This window comes from Schistocerca piceifrons, chromosome X, assembly GCF_021461385.2.
Source record: "Schistocerca piceifrons isolate TAMUIC-IGC-003096 chromosome X, iqSchPice1.1, whole genome shotgun sequence".
In the NCBI taxonomy this organism is placed as follows: Eukaryota; Metazoa; Arthropoda; class Insecta; order Orthoptera; family Acrididae; genus Schistocerca; species Schistocerca piceifrons.
Genome location: NC_060149.1, coordinates 680,076,047 through 680,097,982, shown reverse-complemented (window position 1 = coordinate 680,097,982; position 21,936 = coordinate 680,076,047). Strand labels below are relative to the sequence as shown.

Here is a 21,936-nt window from a genome sequence, read left to right as displayed (position 1 = left end):
ATTTTACTCAGGTCTGTTGTGATTGATGTTTCTGTGAAGTTGATATCATTAAAGCATTTGTAAGTTAAATGTTCCCGTGGTAGGCCAAATGCAGGAACTGCCAAGGACTCTGAACTTGGAAGTATTCTCTACTAACAAAATATCTGGGAACCTCATCATCTGTTGCAAAGGAAAATGCAAAATATCTTTCCCAGTAGTAGTAGACAATGAGTCATAACTCAAAGCCTAAGTTGTGGTGAAAATGAATAAATATGGAAACAATTGCCAAAAGAGTTTTTTTCCCCTTCTATGACATAGTTTAAGAGCATAAAATCCATTTTAGTCTGAGCTACAACTTCAAGAGACAGCAAAGACCCTTGTGATGTAGCCTTGTGATTCCTAGGTTTCTGCAACTACTAGACAGCTGGCAATGTCTGAAAATCTGATAGGCGATCTTCACACAGTTTCCCTCTGTGCTTAAAAACTTGTGTATGCCACAGTGCTATTTCATACACATCCTTCAGAAACAAATTATATGCCAGTTTATTTCCCATGTTCAAATTCCTTTTTCTAATGCTTCATGTGAGCATTCCATGCACGAAAATTTACCTGTGTTACACTTTGGTCAGATTGTGCCTTAGTGACATCATTTCTTCCAAACCTATTGCATGCCCCCTGGTTGCTTCTCTTTTCTCAATAATGTCTGCAGAGAGACTCATTCATCCTAAAATGTTGAGTCCCTAGATTTGGCATTTTACTTTCACCAATTCACAATTACTTTTTTTATATAACAAATATGTGATGTTATTTGGTGATTTTTAGCAATAATTACACTTGCATTGTCAGGTCACGGGCAAACGGTATAGTCCTCATGACATACTTTCAATGTGATGTGATTTCTAAGTTTCTTCATAGCTTGATTGATTGATGGCATGCTTTAGGGTTAGAATATTTTGATAACTGACTGAACAGTTTGACTCCCAGTCCCCTGTGTCCTTTGATGCACATTTTTCCTTTAGTGGTGCCTTTATCCATACAATGCATATCTTCTTGGCGTTTTCCGCCTCTGACAGATGCAGTGACTGGAAAGATCTTAATACACTGGGTGCTGGGTCATAACCCTTACTTAAATTGAAAGCTATATCCATGTGTATAAGCTTTTCTGACTTTCATTTCAATAGATACCATAACTGCATTGCACCAGAAACTTGTAACTTTCACCATGGTACTGGTTTTGGTGTATCTCATGTCATGGTAACATTGCCATCATTGTTCAACAGCAGCAGATGTGCTTGACTGTTTCAGTAGATTGTGTCCTTATCATACACTATTCTGATGGTCTGTCCTGCAAGTGAAATGTTACATTTGCACAAAATGCTGATGTACACTGTTTTCAGGGATCTAAATTGTCTTCAACACTGCAGAGCAAACATTTTACCTTTATTTGTGGTAGTGAACTGTGCTTTGCATGCCATGTTTTCAAAGGAATCTACCAATTTTTCCAGTGAAGTGGCCAGTACAATGCAGGAAAGTGCTCCTTGGGTTTTCATTACGAATTTTCATGCTCTTCCACAAGTATTGTTGATTTTTTTCTGCAATAATTTGAGGCACAGTCACTAGACACCTCTAAATACAAGCCACTGTATTTCTGTTGATACTTTGATAATACTATTGTGTATGGCGGGGTTGCAAAGAACCAATTCTGTGCAGCAGGTACCAAGTTTCTGGGACATATAATTAAGGAGTCTGTTGAAATACGGATGTCTGAAACATTATTAATGGGAGTGGGGGTTTCAGTCTAAGCAAGTCTTGGGTTCAGGCCATCAGTTTATTAAAATTTTGCTGCTCATCCCATCCATCAGAGCTGGAAAACACCAAAGAGTACAGTAAAACATCTATTAAAGGATATAACATACCCCAATTGTCAGACGGCTATAACTAGGTTCAGTAGTTCAGTTTTGTTGGAGGTCAGGCAATGAGCACATGTAGGATCACTTGAATTAGAGGGCTATATTGCTCATTTGAAAGTGTTAGGAATGAGTGATACTGGTTAGAAAAAATTCACAGGTTTGTATTTTTGGAGATCGAAATACTCTGTGTTTGTTTTACAATTTCTAATTTCTGTGTGAACGTGTTGTAGCCAACATTTACTCCATATTTAAAGTACTTTTCACATCTTAAGCTTCAGGGTAATTATTGCATGATCCACCTTCCAATGTGTATTTTGGTTCATACTATGTATGTACAGTGTACAGAAACTATGGAAAATTCAGAGGGGGTGGGGGTGTCAGCATTCTATAACCGTTACCAACTGTTGTGTTCGTATTACTGTGTTTATATGTCAATGTTATGAAGCCGATACAGCTAAGGAGCTTGTGAAAATACTCAGTTAGATGATAAAAGACTGAAACTATGTACTTTTATTACTGATTGCTGGGAACCTGAGCCTCATTTAGTTTTTTTTTTTTTTTAAAGCATTATTGTTCCACTGACTCATTTCTCCTTCTGTGTGCATGTATGTAGAAGTGCATCTGCATGGCAGGAGTATTACTTACAATGCTCTCCTTATCTTTTGTTGGCTCTTTATCTTCTCTTTCCTGCATTTTCATTTCGGTTGTCCGTACTTCGCTCGCAGAAATGACACTGATCCTGGTGCTAACAGATGTCAGAATAACAAAGATGGAATATGCCTTATACATCTACTCCATGTGACTCATGATCTAGCTGTGCTACACATTAGTTGCATTCAGTTGCTGTTCTCCCATACATTAAATTACTCCCGTGTGTTTTTGAGGTGTTTTATTGAAAATTGCGCTTAATAGTACTTGACAGATTTTGTAGAAAATTCTGCACGTAATCATGATTTTTTTTTAAAGAACATGTATTGTCACCATTTTCAGTTTTCGTAGAATCATTTTTGATCCTCAGGTTGTAAGTTTACTCCTTAAAAGTTTGTCATTAATGAGCCATGTACTAAAAATATTTCTCCAAGCTAGATTATTTTTTTAAGTTTGTATGTTTTCGGGTACTTACTAATTATATACTTCTTTCACATCATGTGTAGTATTGTTGAAGATTAAACCACATATGTCTTGTATTATACCTTTCAAGTAGATCAGAATATTTTTAAAGAAAGATATTGTTGCCATGTGCAAACTGTATTTTAGAAAGTCTTCAAATGATATTCCAAGTTGAAATAAACACTTTAGTTATTTTGTGATAAAACAAATGTAACTTGTTATTACTCTAGGCAACATTCCCTTACAGTTTAATTACATTCACAAATTTATTTCTGTTATACTATAATTTGATGTGTGTAAAGTGCATCTGATACTTGCCTGTTTGCTTGTTTCAGATTTACATTTCCAAAAGTCACATTAAAGCTGTGTTTAAAGGTCATGTCAATGTTGTATCGATTGTGCATGAACTGCAGTTTGTAAGACAGTGTGTTAAGTTATTTGGTTGAGTGTTGTGCATGAATTTTGTGAGCTGACATGGAGTCCTTGTTTTGTTGTTTATGTACTATACTCTACAATAAAACATACTTCTTGAAGTGCAGTACTTTATGAAGTTTTGTCCACAACACAGCTTTTGGAGTATTGCCTCTTATTTTATTTTATTATTTTTTCTTGAATTCTGAGTGGTACATAATTTGCATGTCATGTTATTTCAAATGATCTGCATTGTAGACTGGTTGTGAAGTAAATAACGATTTGTGGAGACTTGTGTTGCAATTAAATACGGAATGGGTGGGATATTGTCTTTACTGTTGTTGGCTGAGAGAACAGCTTAATTACCAGTGTTAAGTGTTACTACTGCAATTCAGCGTCATCTAATTTATGTGCCCCCAAAGTAGACATCATATATCCATTTTCATATAAATTATTCTGACAGTTTCTAAGAACTTCTTTTTACCACATGGGAGCTATGATCTGATGTTATTTTTTAGTTTGTCAGTAATGTAGAGGTCAGTCTTCACCAGTCTTGAGTTTCCTCCCTTAATTGCAAGTAACAGCCTTATATGCCTGACTGTCGGTGTGCACCCTTTAGTGATGAATTTACCATACAAATAATGTGAAATGTACCTACAGTTTTATATTTACTACACACATCAAAAAAAGTTTTGCATCACCTCGGTTCTAAGAGTTCTGGAGCCTGTACAGAAAACTGGAATAGAGATCAACATAAACATCATTTCCGCCCTTTTTATTGCTCATGAAAACCACACATTGCATGTTGTACCATCATACAGCTAGACCTTCAGAGGTGGTGGTCCAGATTGCTGTACACACTAGTACCTCTAATACCCAGTAGCACGTCCTCTTTCATTGATGCATGCCTGTATTCATTGTGGCATACTATCCACAAGTCTATCAAGGCACTGGTGGCCCATATTGTCCCACTCCTCAATGGCAATTCGGTGTAGATCCCTCAGTGGTTGGTGGGTCACGTCGTCCATGAACAGCCCTTCTATCCCAGGCATGTTCGATAGGGTTCGTGTCTGGAGAACATGCTGGCCACTCTAGTGTAGCAATGTCATTGTCCTGAAGGAAGCACATTCACAAGATGTGCACGATGGGGGCGCAGATTGTCATCCACGAAGATGAATACCTCGCCAATATGCTGCCGATACGGTTGAACTATCAGTCGGAGGATGGCATTCACGTATCGTACAGCCGTTACAGCGCCTTCCATGGCCACCAGCAGCATACATTGGCCGCACATAATGCCACCCAAAAACAGCAGGGAACCTCCACCTTGCTGGACAGTGTGTGTAAGGCATTCAGCCTGACCAGGTTGCCTCCAAACATGTCTTCGATGATTGTCTGGTTGAAGGCATTTGCAACACTCATCGGTGAAGAGAACATGTTGCCAAACCTGAGCGGTCCATTCGGCATGTTGTTGGGCCTATGTGTACCGCACTGCATGGTGTCGTGGTTGCAAAGATGGACCTCGCCATGGACGTTGGGAGTGAAGTTGCGCATCATGCCGCCTATTGTGCACAGTTTGAGTCATAACACGATGTCCTGTGGCTGCACGAAAAGCATTATTCAACATGGTGGCATTGCTGTCAGGGTTCCTCCGAGCCATAATCCATAGGTAGCGGTCATCCACTGCAGTATTAGCCCTTAGGTGGCCTGAGCGAGGCATGTCATTGACAGTTCTTGTCTCTCTGTACCTCCTCCATGTCTGAAAAACATCGCTTTGGTTCATTCCGAGACTCCTAGACACGTGCCTTGTTGAGAGCCCTTCCTGGCACAAAGTAACAATGTGGACACGATCGAACCGTGGTATTGACCATCAAGGCACAGTTGAACTACAGACAACATGAGCTGTGTACCTCCTTCCTGGTGGAATTACTAGAACTGATGGGCTGTCGGACCCCCTTCGTCTAATAGGTGCTGCTCATGCATGGTTGTTTACATCTTTGGGTATGTTTTGGTGACATCTCTGAACAGTCAAAGGGACTGTGTCTGTGATACAGTACCCACAGTCAATGTCTGTCTTCAGGAGTTCTGGGAACCAGGATGATGCAAAACTTTTTTTGATGTGTGTATAAGTGGCCTTACTTCATATCGAAATTAAGGTGTTATGTTAGGCAGTTCCTTAATTTTTGTTGTTGTTAAATATACAGATGTGAGTCAGTAATTCCTACCCACCATCTTTTACACATTTCAATAATAGAAATTCTTTTATGGAATAAAAGCAACTTTAATGTGGACTAATGAATGTCATTTCTCTTTCTGGCATTAAAATTATGTGCAGTTATCTGCAACAAACTTCATGACGGAATAAATAAACTTTGAAGTCAGAATGTCCAACTCCTTAAACAGATGTCTACAAGATGGTTGTGGGTGGGCACCACATATAATTCTCACAGTACGTTTTTACACAATGAAGACTTTCTTTCTTAAAGATGAGTTACCCCAGAACATTTATCCATATGGCATTACTGAATGAAAGTACACTACGTGATCAAAAGTATCCGAACACCCCCAAAACACGTTTTTCATATTAGGTACATTGTGCTGCCACCTACTGCCAGGCACTTCATATCAGTGACCTCAGTAGTCGTTAGACATTGTGAGAGAGCAGAATGGGGTGCTCCGCGGAACTCACGAACTTCCAAAGTAGTCGGGTGAATGGGTGTCACTTCTGTCTTACGTCTGTATGTGAGATTTCAACACTCCTAAACATCCCAATGTCCACTGTTTCTGATGTGATATTGAATGGAAACATGAAGGGACACATACAGCACAAAAGTGTACAGCCCAACCTCGTCTGTTCACTGACAGAGACCGCCAGCAATTGAATAGGGTTTTCATGTGTAATAGGCAGATGTCTATCCAGACCAACACACAGGTATTCCAAACTGCATCAGGATCCACTGCAAGTACTATGACAGTTAGGCAGGAGGTGAGAAAACTTGGATTTCATGGTTGAGCGGCTGCTTATAAGCCACATATCATGCCAGTAAATGCCAACCGACATGTCTCTTGGTGTAAGGAGTGTAAACATTGGATGATTGAACAGTGGAAAAACATTGTATGGAGTGATGAATCACGATACACAATGTGGCGATCCGATGACAGGGTGTGGGTATGGCTAATGCCCGGTGAGTGTCATTTGCCAGCGTGTGTAGTGCCAACAGTAAAATTCGGGGGTGGTGGTGTTGTATGGTGTGGATGTGTTTTTCATGGAGGGGGGTTGCACCCCTTGTTTTTTTGTGCGGCACAGGCCTACATTGATGTTTTAAGCACCTTTTTGCTTCCCACTGTTGAAGAGCAATTCAGGGATGGCAGTTGCATCTTTCAACATGATTGAGCACTTGTTCATAATGCATGGCCTGTGGCAGAGTGGCTGATTGACAATAACATCCCTGTAATAAAGTGGTCTGCACAGAGTTCTGACCTGAATCATATAGAACACCTTTGGGATGTTTTGGAATGCCAGATTCGTGCCAGGCCTTACCGACCGACATCGATACCTCTCCTCAGTGCAGCACTCCGTGAAGAATGGGGTACCATTCCCGAAGAAACCTTGCAGCACCTGATTGAATGTATGCCTGTGAGAGTGGAAGCTGTCATCAAAGCTAAGGGTGGGCTAACACCATACTGAATTCCAGCATTACCGATGGAGGGCGCCACGAACTTGTAAGTCATTTTCAGTCAGGTGTCCAGATACTTTTGATCACATAGTGTATGTCAGATGACTGATTTCTCACTCCCCAAGATTTACGATGATTCTAAGTACAAATATGGCTGCACTAAGTTGTTTCAGGAGTTCCAGAATGTGATATCTCCAGGCTAAATTCTCATCAGTATCGACACCTAAGAATTTGGAAGTTTCCACTCTAATTATTACTTCATCAACATTGGTGCAGTTATTATTTGTGTAGTACTTCTGCATTGCTTGACAATTGCGAAGGAGCAACTGCCAGTTGCTACAGAACATTCGACCAATGATAGCAAAAGGGAATGCAGAGGGTGGGATGTCTTGATTCCAGCAAATCATGTGCATGAATGCTCTGTATACACTCAACAGTTCATGCAGTACACTGTTTCACAAAGGTTATTGTGGAACTGATTAGTGCGACATTCCATGTGGTATGGCAGCATGTCTGCAAGGCATCATTTGAGTGCTTGTGATAGTGGATGAGAAGTTGGACAGCTTGTAGTCCATCAGTGTCACTGCTATGGCCACATTAATGGATGTGTCAAAGTGTCATCTTGTGATTTTAAAAAAGGCCAATCAAGGTGGAAATGCTATGCATAAGCGTGCTGGTGCACACCGCAAAAGGATTGATATGTAGCCCTAGTGGTGAAAAGAAACAGTCATATCACTCCGCGGCAGATCACTGCAGATATTACAGCTACTATCAACACATGTGTCTGCCAAAACCATTTTACTCCAATTAAATCAGGCTGGTTTGTATACTCGGTAGCCTGTGAAATGCATCGCACTACAACCTTGCCATCATTGAGAAAGAGTTAATTGGTTTAGGGAGCATGTTGGTTGGGGTCAGCAATAGTGGTCTAGAGTGACGTTCTCCAGCAAATCCCGCTTCACTGTGGAAAGTGGTTCTGGCCTCCAGTTAGTGTGAAGAGAGAGAGGCGAACATGTTACACGCCCTAGAACATTCATGTATATTATTGATATGGCTTAAGCATTATGTTGTGGGCAGGCATTGTGCACAATGGCCAAACACCGCTTCATATCATTACAGCACAGTGGTAATGCGGGGAGATTGTTCTGGATCACATCCATTTGTTTAGACGTGTGATAGATCCCGAATTTCTGTTTATGGATGACAGTGCCTGCCGACACAAGCCTGCTGTGACATCAGACACACTGGAAAGTGAAGATATTGAATGTATGGAATGGCCTGTGTACTTCCCAGACCTAAACCTATTGTTTCTCAATGAACACCCCCTCCCCAAACTGTACAAGAACTGAAAACCGCCTTCTGTATGTATGGTTGGAGTGTTTACAATGCTAGTGTCATCTGCGAAAAGAACTAATTCTGCTCATTGTATGTTAGACAAAAGATGGTTTATGTACAATAGGAACAACACCAGACCTAAAATTAATCCTTAGGAAGTCTTTATTTCTCCCCAGTCAGAATAATTTCCCAGGACTATGTTGGTTGAATTACTAAGTACAACTTTCTGCATTTGTTTGCTAAGATAAGACATTGCACATTGTTCGCCTATATCATCAGTCCCATAAAACTTTAGGTTATCTAGGAGAAATTGTGATTCACAGAGCTAAATGCCTCAGTGTCAGCTGATATTTTCTGTGACCTTTTTATTATGTTATTTAATGCTTGTAAAATTTGGTGAGTGAACATGTACATGGCATTCTCAATAGAGCAACTCTTCTGAAATCCAAACTATGATTTCCTGAGGATATTATTGTTGCTCGGGTGAGATACTAGTTTAGAATACATATCTTTATCAAAAATTATGGAAAATGGTGTCAGCAGTGAAACAAGTCAGTAGCTACTGACATATCTCCTATCAACTTTCTTAACAGGGGATGTAACAGTGGCATATTACAGTCTTTCTGAAAAAATGTCGTGGGTTAGTCTTGCGTTACACATTTTAGATAAGACGGGGATTATTAGAGGGGAACAAATTTTTAGTAATGTATTGGAAACACTATCAAAACGAGATGAGCTTTTATTTTTAAGAGAATATATAATTTTCTTAATTTCAGAAGGAGAAGTAGGTGATACATTCATGTGATTGAATTTTATGGGAGTTACTTTTTAAACGTACTGCTATGAGTTTGCTCTTGAATTGTTTGTCCTTATATTTTATACTTTATATAAGGAATGATTATTAAATATATTTGCTACCTGTGGCTCATCATTTGTAACTCTTCTATTCAGTTCAGTAGTGATCTTATCTCATTCTGAAATGTTCTGAGATTGAGTGAATGATATGGATGGACATCACTTCAGATAAAAATGTGGACTTTAATATTCACTATTCAATTAAAGTATAATTTAATTAAGGATGTTTGTGTGAATATTAATACAAAAAGAATAATGCTTCAGTTTTCAGTGTAGTCATGCACATTATTTACCATTCATTACTGCATTTGCTGGCATTTATTGTGCACTGCACTTTGGACTGTCTGTCAGAATAAAGTAAAATTCAAAGACCTGTCATTCCATTGCTGTGTTGGTCTCAGATTGTATGTGAATACAGCTGTATACTCAAAAGTACAATTAAAACATACACTTAACATGTTAGTATACAGGAAACCTTATATACACTGCCTAGTGTGTTAAAACTTGTATTTTTTAATTATGCAGCATAGAATACAAGTTATCAGAACTCAGAAAAAGACCTGTAGTTGGCCATATCTTTTCATTACTCCAGTCTAATGCTGATATGTTTTTGTATTGACAACTAATTCCTGTTCTTGTCTGCAGTGGGCTTGGTGATATATGTTCGTTACCGGCAAGTTGCAGAATATTACAGTAGCTACTCATTGTCCCCTGCTGTACTCAGTCTGAACAAAATGGGGGTATGGTTTGGCCTGCTGTCATGTCTTGGCCTCAGCTTTGTAGCTAACTTCCAAGAAACTAATGTTATAACTGTTCACCTTACTGGAGCTTTCTTATGTTTTGGGTTTGGAACCGTGTACTTCTGGATTCATGTAAGTTCATTGTGAAATTCATTGCTGTGTGTAGTGATTCACGTCTATGGGTTTTAATTTTAGTTATTTGTATTGGATGGTGTACTTCTACGTAGACATTAGTGTATTGTGAAAGTCCTGCTTGTGTGTAGAGGTTGCACATGTTGGGTTTTAATTTTTTGTCTGCAATAAATTGTATTTTATTGACCATTGCCACATGCTAGAATAATGGGTGAATGCAAAAGATTTATGGGCTCTCATATTTCAAGGAAAAAGCGAACCATTTTAATTGGCCTGTTAAGGTATGGTAAATCCTATGAAGTTAATTCAGCTTGCTATTTCAGATTTTAACACTATTGCAGTGGCACTTCTGATCCTTTTGAATATAGTGAATATTCTAGATTATTATTTTTATGTATATACATGTACATTACTTCAATTAATTCTTCAGTTAATGACTTAGGTTGTTGAAGTTATTTGCTGGTCACATGCGATTTTCTTCAGACATCACAAATTATCATTTCTTTAATGTAAGTTGTACCTTTGTGTCTCACCTTATCATTTAAATAGCTCTGTTTACTATTTAAAATTAACCTCTGCGGCAGAGAGTAGAAAGAAATTCCCCACCTCTCATATATGTATCTGCATATAAGAAGCTCTCTTTCCGCTCTGATCAGAGTTATTGAAATTCTATGGACATTGCATATTCTCATTATGAGTTACATGTAAACAGTTAGATCTCAATATATCCTCATGCTGTGCTATTACCATATTAACCAGGAAAATGTGAAGTCTTTATGTTGCTATCAGTTGTTGGCAGAATTGCATTTATGTTTGTTTCAGAACTTTGAAAACAGCTGAAATACCTCTTAATTATCTGACTGTATCTGCAATCCATCACCAAATTATTAGAATCAATGGCTTTCAGGAAATGAAATTCTTTTTTTTATGTAGATGTCATTTTGAAATGACTTTTCAAACCAAAAACTCTTCAGTAAATTACCGGACCAGAACATTTCAAGTTCTCCGTAACATTTCACAAGCTTTAGTTTTATAAACTGAACTGTATATGCAATACAATATAACTGTTTGTTGGATAGCAACAGTTGTTTGGCATATAGTTGGTAGTATAATAGTGCACTTGCATGACGATAGAAGAGTCAGCTGCATGATCAATAGTTTGAAACCAGTTCGCACATATGTGCTTTTGAATGGTATGGTTGAGGGTTGTTATTCTTATTTCAGATATTGAGAGGCTCATGTAGTTATTTGTCACTTCGACATTTTACTTTTGTATGCTGAAATACTTGATCTGATACCAGTGCAACATAGTGTTTGATGTTTATAGTATGCCTTCTTACTTTTGTCTATGTCTGTAAGTGGTATCTCTCGATATTGTAACATTTTCTGTAGATTTCATCTCTCTTGCATCTTATTTAGAATCCACTGATGCAAAATAACTCTTAATTTCTGTATTTCATGAGGTATTTAGGATGCAGAAATTCATGTAATACTGACTTGATGTTTTATGTCAGCAGCCTAGTCCCCATGTGAACTCTCTTAATATTCATATCTACACTGCTTCATCAGATGTCTACAGAAATATCTCGCTGCTGACTCCAAATACTTGAGATAATCAGGTAGTAGTGTATAGGATCTTTTGCTGCAGTTACTGCATCTGAATTTCAGGGAAGCCTTTCCAGTAACTTCCAAAGCTGAATGGGTTTCCTGGCAAACTGCGCTGACATACAAGTGATGATCCTGTTCATCGGAAAGAAGTTCAGCCTAATATGCATCTAATCATGATGCAGTGGTCTTTGCATTTTCGGTGGAAATATTATCATCCCAATTCAGAATTAACTATATTCCAAACTGTTGCCACCGTGTGGGAAGCATACTGTTGTCGAAAATGTTTTAATAAACATCTATATTCATTTTGCCCTCACCAAAGCTAATGGCTTACACCCAAAGCAAGAACAACCACCTCTGCTAAATTTCACTGTCACAAAACACACTAAGATAAATACAATTTGCCAAACATCTGCCATTTATCGACAAATCTATCTCGGTGCCATACCGTGTACGATGTTTGATCACTAGAGACCTGAAAATGTAACATTTATATTTAGCAAAATTAGAATCTGTTTTGTTAATGATTAGATGTATAAATTTAAGGTTGCCATGCTATGTGCCTGTAGGCAACATTGATAGGAAAAAAAGAAAAAACCCTTTGATTGGAAATAATAAAAGATAAAAAAATATTTTTTATTCATTTTCATGAGAGCTTTTTTAGGGGAGTGTTTTCTTTTGCAAAAATTTCATCTTTTTTTCTGAATTGGTCTTCACTAATTTTTTCTTTTGGTTCTGTTTAAACTTTCAATTATTTTTTTTTTAATTTTTTTTTTTTTTTTTTTTTTTTCCTGTTACGGAAAAGTAGAATTTTCTCATTAGGGAAAAGAAGGCTTCTTTGATTAAAGTTGTTTCTTGGCACTACCATTTCTTTCCCACCCAATATGATTACAAAATCTGCAAAACACTGATTTTGAATTTTTAACATACAAGCACTGATTAGTACATCATAGAAGCCTTTCATGGGCAACCATTCTTGACAACACTACAGACAGAATTGGCAAGCTACTTAGACTGGAAGGAACCAAAGGTAATTGTACTCACACCTTACAGGAATACTCAGCAGGGTTGAAGTACCATACATTAACTGTTCCTTCACCCCCCCCCCCTCCTCCTCCTCTCCAGTGGCTATATTGCAGACACTATAAGAGTAAATGTGGCATTTGGCCATTGACCTCTGCCTGTACCGTATGAAGCCATAGTTCAAAACACCTCTCACTTAAATCGTATCACACTAAAGTGTCTGCATAATATTAACTTTAGCTAATGGACAAACATGTATGTTTCTTTGATCTGAGATAATAGGGCCTGTGGCTGTGTCCTGCATTTCCATATGTGGCTATGGTCATTCAACTGCTTACAGTTGACACGGAAGAGAGTGTAACTTACAAACACACCGATATTCGATTGTGTATAGGTGTGCTCTTTGTTTTGCAAACATGGTCTTAGGCATGTTTTCTTTCATAACTGGGCTTCACCAGATGTGAAATGCCAGTAATGGAAAATCAGTTAATTTTTCAGTATTTATATGAAGAAAATAAAGCTATTTCGAACTATCTCTGGTAAAATATTTCACCTGGATACATTTCCCTACAAAATAGTAATTATAAAGTATATTTGCATCTTCACACTTTTAGACAGAATTGACATTTCTATTTCAGGCTGTTTCCACATTTCTAAGTGATGTATCACATCCATTCTTGTGGTCAATGTCTTTTAGGCAACAAACTTGCTATTTGAGTCTTATGTCTACCAGAGCACTGATTGAGCTTAGGGCTTCCCTGGTGTGTATCTAATTCATTATAATGTCACTGAAAGAAGACCTCAGTAGATGTAAATCCTGTGAAATACCAGATGAAGTGCTTAAATGCATGACCCCTAAGATAATTTCCCATTTGAACTCGCACAATTCTTTGTTGTCTCACTTGACAAAAAATAGGTTATTGATGTCAGTGCATTGTGCCAGCATTTATAAACCTGTTGATACATAAGTTATGTCTTGAGATCTTCTATTGCATACTGCATGGTTATATTTTATGAAGAACAAAATTTATTTGTATTTTATACTTCAATTCCTCGCTGTGTCCACATTTACTCAGTTACTATTTTAATTTTTATATTTTGATTTTTCTAATAATTATCCTTGTATCCCAAAAATATGTCATTAACTCATTTTAATTTTGTTGTAAGTCTCCCAAGTGCTTTAACTGCATGGTCAATCTAGAGTACAGACAAGAGTTGTTAACTTGCAGTATCATCCCAATTATTTTTTAAAAGCTTCATTATTCTTTTTTTTAGATGTGGCTAATTTATTATCTGCAGTCTCTAAAGGATTCATGATATCCAATCTTACTTCACAATATGACTGTCAACTCCTTAATATTTAACTTTATATTATTTTGAATGCTTGTTTATTTCACTGTGGAAATGCATGAAATGTGAACTGTTCTTTTGGCAGTATAAAGGTAATGCTTTTGTGGAAGTCTTGTCTTGCTATTCCTGTCTGTCAGATTTTGCTAATCAGATTTAATTGACTTCTAGTTTCAGAATTCCTAAATAATTTGGATATGCTCATATCTCAGCTGGTTATTGTATCTCGTTTGACCTTATATTTTGGGAGTAGTTGTCAAACTGTGTTTAGAACTAGATACCTTTCCTCCCACATATCAATGTCTTCCCTTACTGCTACAGATTGAGCTAGACCATGGGTATCCTCTTTGACATTTGCTCAATACAGTTACAGTACATATCCCAGCCAATTTATCTTAATTGTGTGTCCTGTTACTTCCCATAATCAGAACACTCAAATGATGACATGTATATGTATATTCTGAAAAACACTAAAATTAGAATGGGAAATTGTATATTTCATTTGTACTATATATTATTGTTTCTTTCCATTCCATTCATGCTTGGGGAGTACGGAAAATGTTTCTACATCATGTATATACTCTGTAAGCCAACATGTGCTGGATAATAGAGAGTACCTTGTTCCACTAATAGTAATTAACTTCTTGTTCTGCTCGCAAGTGGTTGAAGGGAAAAGCAAAACACCCTGTACAAACCTTCGCAGTTTGTCACAATGCAACAGCAATGCGATTTGCATTATGGTTTCCCAGACCTGTAGCATGGCCTGCACTGTAATAGTATAACTGCTTGATAATGTCAAGCAAACATTGTATCGGCAATGTCACTTTGGCTTGATCACATCAGGATAATGTAAGGATTTTTCTGTTTTATTCAGGGGTATGCTTCATACATTTTTAAACTTGCACTTTTCTGTGAATATAAAATTAGTACCTTTTCATTATTTTACAATTTATTGTTTAAAAGATGTATATTGTCCAGCCTTTTCCTGACAGATCTGAAGATGTTCCTTATGAAACAAAATCTGTAGTGTGATAACAATTTGTTTGTGATCATTAACTGAAGTCAGAGAAATTCTATTCTTCCTAGATCACTGTCTTTATTTGTGACTATTTCGTAACTTGTAAGACTGAAAACATTCTTAAGCTTTTAGACAATGTCCTTCACAATTAACTCAGAGATTACTAGAAGTGAAAACACAGGCACGAGCGCGCGCGCGCGCGCGCACACACACACACACACACACACACACACACACACACACACACACACACACACACTCTCTCTCTCTGCATTGCTAGCAATGCAAGTCAAGTGGAGTAAGAGGTTGAATTTAGTGGAGTGGTGGAGGGGTGAAAGATGAGGGAGAGGGAGGAGGAGGAAATGGTGGCTGATGGCTCAAATAGAGATAGCAAAGTACAGGGAAGGAATGACACACCTGTGAGCCAAAACTGGCACAGACAATGTGAGTTTTGTGTGTTGCACAAAGGCATGGAGGAGTGGACTGAGAGGTAGAGATAGAACAGAGAAAGAGGGAAACTACAGAGAAGAGAGTGTGAGTAGAATGAATATAGTGGAGTCATAGGGACAAGGATGAAGATAGGTGTGGAGCAGAGGCTAGTGGAGATTGAAACCAATAGGATTGTGAGATCATGGAATGTGTTGTAAAGAAACTTTCTGTTTGTGTGCTTCAGAGAAGCAAGTATGGGGCACTCTGAGGGAGGAAGGGGGGAATCTACATACTTAAGCAGTCATTGAGGTTCTGAAGTTGAGCGTTTTGTGCTCAGGAACGTGTTCCACATTTAGTGATGAACTCTACTATTCTCAACAGTTTGGTGGTGGCCATACATTAGGGTGTACAACTTGTTGGTGGCCATTCTCACATAATAGATGGGTTCAGAAACAACAGCTGCTGGTATGCAATACGAATGTTTTCTCAGGTGGTCCTGCTTGTGGTAGTACAGGAGATGCTGTGATGAAGCTGGAATAGGGTGTTCTGGCTGGGTGCATAAGCTAGAAATTGCACCTAGGTGGGCAGGCGCATGTAGAGGACATGTGGCTCAAGTTTAGAAAAATTATTGACTGAGCACTGTGTATGTAGTACAATGGGAGGGACCCTCCATAGTGGATGTAGTTCAGTAAAACTTTTCCCAGTATGTGTCATGTTGTCTTGTAAACAAATGTTTCAGCCATTGCTACTAGTGGCCCTCATAATGGTGGTGTATTATGCATGAAATTTGTAGGACGTGGCTATCGCAAACTTTAAATGGTTGCAGTGGATATTGATCAGAAATATTAGAATATGACAACACTATCAATGTCATCATGACTGGCAGATGAACTCTTTATAGTGCCAGTAGTTGCCACAATGTAACAGTCCATCACTTGACAAAGACAGGGAAGAACACTGTCAGAAACTTGCACATTGTAAATGATCTTCAGTTTGAAACTTCAGAATGCTTTATTGTTTGATGATTCATATATGTTTCAAAAGTTATTAGCTATAGTATGTATAGTTTAGTTAGTTTTTTCTATTCATTTAGTCCGTAATTGCCTCAAAATCAAATTTCAGGAACGTGTCAGTTACACTTGCTACACAGTTAAAATGCGTAAAAGTCACATATGGCAATATCAGCTGACATAATGTGAGCCCTGTGGAGGGAGTAAACCACCAGGTGGTAAAACTCAGGTGTACCTGGTTATAGGCTTGGTAAAATTCAGGATCATCAGGGGTAACCATGTCAGAAATTGCTCATGTGACCATTGTACTCCAACAGGCTGGAAATTATCAACATATAAATTAAAATAAACCATGAGACACTATTGTTTCCAGAATAATGTACAAAAGGGAAACCAACAAAATTGCACATTTCAGTTAAGCTTCTGTGACTAAAATTAATTTATGTATTAGTAAAGGTCTTGTGACAGCCAGAGCGAGAGCACCAGCAGCAGCGAGTACTGTTTGTATAAAGCGTTTATTTTGCATTTTGTTTACGACCTTCCACTAAGGAAGGGATTCTATTTGTGTTTATCTGCTCTGCATAGTAACTAACAGTTCTTGATAAAACTTTACGTAGTTTTTGTGTTAGATTTCTTAGTGTTTTCTTGATCGTTTAGAACAGAAAGCGCCCTAAAACCGTCTTTTGTTTGTTTCGCGGCCGTTAGCCACTAGTCACTTGAATCAGCAGTTGTCTTGTGACAGCCAGAGCGAGAGCACCAGCAGCAGCGAGTACTGTTTGTATAAAGCGTTTTTGTACTTATTTGCTGCGCTTAGCTTTTAAATAGTTTTTCTGGGAAAACCTAGCGTAGTTTTCGCGTCTCGTATTTCAGTGAGTGTTTCTTGATTATCAGAGTAGCTCATCAGAAGATTATCTTGGGAATTTGTCACCATATAGAGTAGGGTAAACATAGTCATGTGTAGGGACTGTGGTTGTTGTGAGCGGACGCAAGGAGAATTGGCCACTCTTCGGGGGCAGGTGGAGGCTCTGTCTGTTAGGCTCAACGAGCTCGAGGCGCAGGCGTTGGCTAGTAGTGGCGTTGGGGCAACTGTGGTGAGACCTATGCCTACTTCGGTGGCCTTGGAATCACATGGAACCCCTGATGTCGCTGCGTCTTCCGGCAGTGAGCATCTTACCGGTCAGCCATCACTCCAGGGTGAACGGCGGACAGTGGTGGGCTCGCGCGTGCCTGGCCGAAAGGCGAAGGTGGGATCTGGCCGCATGGCAGCTGCCTTACCCCTTTCCAACAGGTACGGGGTGCTTCCTAGTGGTGATGACATCGTTTCCGAGCCACCACAGGATGCCTCACCTGTTGGGCCAGTGGCCGATTCTCCGGCAAGGTCCCGACAGTCACAGAGGGCGGGCCTATTAGTTATAGGGAGCTCCAACGTTAGGCGGGTTATGGAGCCCCTCAGGAAAATAGCGGGTAGGTCGGGGAAGAATGCCAGTGTGCACTCGGTGTGCTTGCCGGGGGGTCTCGTCCGTAATGTGGAGGAGGCCCTTCCGGCAGCTATTGAACGCACTGGGTGTGACCGGCTGCAGATAGTAGCACATGTCGGAACGAATGACGCCTGCCGCTTGGGTTCTGAGGCCATCCTTGGTTCCTTCCGGTGGCTGGCTGATTTGGTGAAGACAACCAGCATCGCACGCGGAGTGCAAGCTGAGCTTAATATCTGCAGCATAGTGCCCAGAGTCGATCGCGGCCCTCTGGTTTGGAGCCGTGTGGAGGGTCTAAACCAGAAGCTCAGACGACTCTGCGACTATAATGGTTGCAAATTCATCGACCTCCGTTATTGGGTGGAGAACTGTAGGGCCCCCCTAGACAGGTCAGGCGTGCACTACACACCGGAAGCAGCTACTAGGGTAGCAGAGTACGTGTGGCGTGCACACGGGGGTTTTTTAGGTTAGAGGGACCCCCCCTTGGGCGAAACGATAAAATACCTGACGGCTTACCAGAGAGGACATTATCATCGTTGATAAAGAACGTCCGTCCTCAGAGACCAAAAACAGGAAAAGTTAACGTAATATTGGTAAACTGCAGGAGTATCCAGGGCAAGGTTCCTGAATTAGTATCTCTTATTGAAGGAAATAGTGTGCATGTAGTATTAGGAACGGAAAGTTGGTTAAAACCGGAAGTGAACAGTAACGAAATCCTAGACACAGAATGGAATATATACCGCAAGGATAGGATAAACGCCAATGGTGGAGGAGTATTTATAGCAGTAAAGAATTCAATAATATCCAGTGAAGTTATTAGCGAATGCGAATGTGAAATAATCTGGGTTAAGTTAAGTATCAAAGGTGGGTCAGATATGATAGTCGGATGCTTCTATAGACCACCTGCATCAGCAACCGTAGTAGTTGAGCGCCTCAGAGAGAACCTGCAGAACGTCGTGAAGAAGTTTCGTGATCATACTATTGTAATAGGGGGAGACTTCAATCTACCAGGTATAGAATGGGATAGTCACACAATCAGAACTGGAGCCAGGGACAGAGACTCTTGTGACATTATCCTGACTGCCTTGTCCGAGAATTACTTCGAGCAGATAGTTAGAGAACCAACTCGTGAAGCTAACGTTTTAGACCTCATAGCAACAAATAGACCGGAACTTTTCGACTCCGTGAATGTAGAAGAGGGTATCAGTGATCATAAGTCAGTGGTTGCATCAATGACTACAAGTGTAATAAGAAATGCCAAGAAAGGAAGGAAAATATATTTGCTTAACAAGAGTGATAGGGCACAAATCGCAGAATATCTGAGTGACCACCATCAAACGTTCATTTCTGAGGAAGAGGATGTGGAACAAAAATGGAAAAAATTCAGAAACATCGTCCAGTACGCCTTAGATAAGTTCATACCGAGTAAGGTCCAAAGCGAGGGGAAAGATCCACCGTGGTATAACAATCATGTACGAAAGGTACTACGGAAACAAAGAAAGCTTCATCATAGGTTTAAGAGTAGTCGAATCATAGCTGATAAGGAAAAGCTGAACGAAGTGAAAAAGAGCGTAAAGAGAGCAATGAGAGAAGCATTCAACGAATTCGAACATAAAACATTGGCAAACAATCTAAACAAGAACCCTAAAAAGTTTTGGTCATATGTAAAATCGGTAAGCGGACCTAAATCCCCTATTCAGTCACTCGTTGACCACGATGGCACCGAAACAGAGGACGGCCGAAGAAAGGCAGAAATACTGAATTCAGTGTTCCGAAACTGTTTCACTGCGGAAAATCGTAACACGGTCCCTGACTTCAGCCGTCGCACGGACGCCAAAATGGAAAATATTGAAATAAACGATATCGGAATTGAAAAACAACTGCTATCACTTAGTAGCGGAAAAGCATCCGGACCAGACGAGATACCCTTAAGATTCTACAGTGATTATGCTAATGAACTTGCCCCCTTTCTATCAGCAATTTATCGTAGATCGCTGGAAGAACGTAAAGTACCTAGCGACTGGAAGAAAGCGCAGGTCGTTCCCATTTTCAAGAAGGGTCATAAATCAGATGCGAATAATTATAGGCCTATTTCGCTTACGTCAATCTGTTGTAGAATAATGGAACATGTTTTGTGTTCTCGTATTATAACGTTCTTAGATAATACAAATCTCCTTCATCATAACCAACATGGATTCCGCAAACAGAGATCATGTGAAACTCAGCTCGCCCTATTTGCCCAAGAAATTCACAGTGCCATAGACAATGGCGAGCAGATTGATGCCGTATTCCTGGACTTCAGGAAGGCATTTGATACGGTTCCGCACTTACGTTTAGTGAAAAAAATACGAGCTTACGGAATATCGGACCAGGTTTGTGATTGGATTCAGGATTTCCTAGAAGAAAGAACACAACATGTCATTCTTAACGGTTCAAAATCTGCAGATGTAGAGGTAATTTCGGGAGTACCGCAAGGAAGCGTGATAGGACCTTTATTGTTTACAATATACATAAATGACTTAGTTGACAACATCGGTAGCTCCGTGAGGCTATTTGCAGACGACACGGTTGTCTACAAGAAAGTAGCAACATCAGAAGACTCGTACGTACTCCAGGAAGACCTGCAGAGGATTAATGCATGGTGCAACAGCTGGCAGCTTTCCCTAAACGTAGATAAATGTAGTATAATGCGCATACATAGGGGCAGAAATCCATTCCAGTACGATTATGCCATAGGTGGTAAATCATTGGAAGCGGTAACAACCGTAAAATACTTAGGAGTTACTATCCGGAGAGATCTGAAGTGGAATGATCACATAAAACAAATAGTGGGAAAAGCAGGTGCCAGGTTGAGATTCATAGGAAGAATTCTAAGAAAATGTGACTCATCGACGAAAGAAGTAGCTTACAAAACGCTTGTTCGTCCGATTCTTGAGTATTGCTCATCAGTATGGGACCCTTACCAGGTTGGATTAATAGAAGAGATAGACATGATCCAGCGAAAAGCAGCGCGATTCGTCATGGGGACATTTAGTCAGCGCGAGAGCGTTACGGAGATGCTGAACAAGCTCCAGTGGCGGACACTTCAAGAAAGGCGTTATTGCAATACGGAGAGGTTTATTATCGAAATTACGAGAGAGCACATTCCGGGAAGAGATGGGAAACATATTACTACCGCCCACATATATCTCGCGTAATGATCACAACGAAAAGATCCGAGAAATTAGAGCAAATACGGAGACTTACAAGCAGTCGTTCTTCCCACGCACAATTCGTGAATGGAACAGGGAAGGGGGGATCAGATAGTGGTACAATAAGTACCCTCCGCCACACACCGTAAGGTGGCTCGTGGAGTATAGATGTAGATGTAGATGTAGATGTAGATGTAAAATAAGTGACACTGGCTCATAAACTGCATGTATCATTGTCAAGTGTAGCTGGGTGATGTGCAACTATATTTTGTATTCAGAAATGAATGAGGTGGCAAGTTTGCTGTATTTTGTATTTGGGAGAAGCTGTGTCTTAAGTCTGGACCAAACATTCTGATGTAAGTTTCCCCAAGTTATACTTAATTAACATCAGATGATTGACATGACACCTTTTAGTGTCCCCATCAGTGGACATGACGATGGGGGCAGATGAACTGGCCGGGGGGGGGGGGGGGGGGGGGGGGAGCGCCACTGAATAGTATGCAAACCTGCCATGGAGGGTGCACAAAGTGCTTTGGGACTTCCCAGTTTAATCACTTGCCTTTTGGAATCTCATCTGCACCTGGAATTTATCAACAGTATTAAGAACAGTTGATGCGGGATATTCCCTGTTGCATCAATTACCCTATGACTATAGTTAACAGGCCCTACCAGAGAGGAGCACTCAC

At 39.7% G+C, this 21,936-nt stretch overlaps 1 protein-coding gene across 2 annotated transcripts in view; it reads left to right on the top strand.

Moving 5' to 3' along the window:
- LOC124722084 (DNA damage-regulated autophagy modulator protein 2) overlaps positions 1–21,936 on the top strand; it is a 96,088-nt gene that overhangs the window by 13,056 nt on the left and 61,096 nt on the right. For both annotated transcript variants that reach the window (XM_047247278.1, XM_047247279.1), the window contains exon 4: positions 9,923–10,149. In XM_047247278.1, coding sequence (XP_047103234.1) covers positions 9,923–10,149 — 227 coding nt within the window. The remainder of the gene's footprint in view (positions 1–9,922; positions 10,150–21,936) is intronic.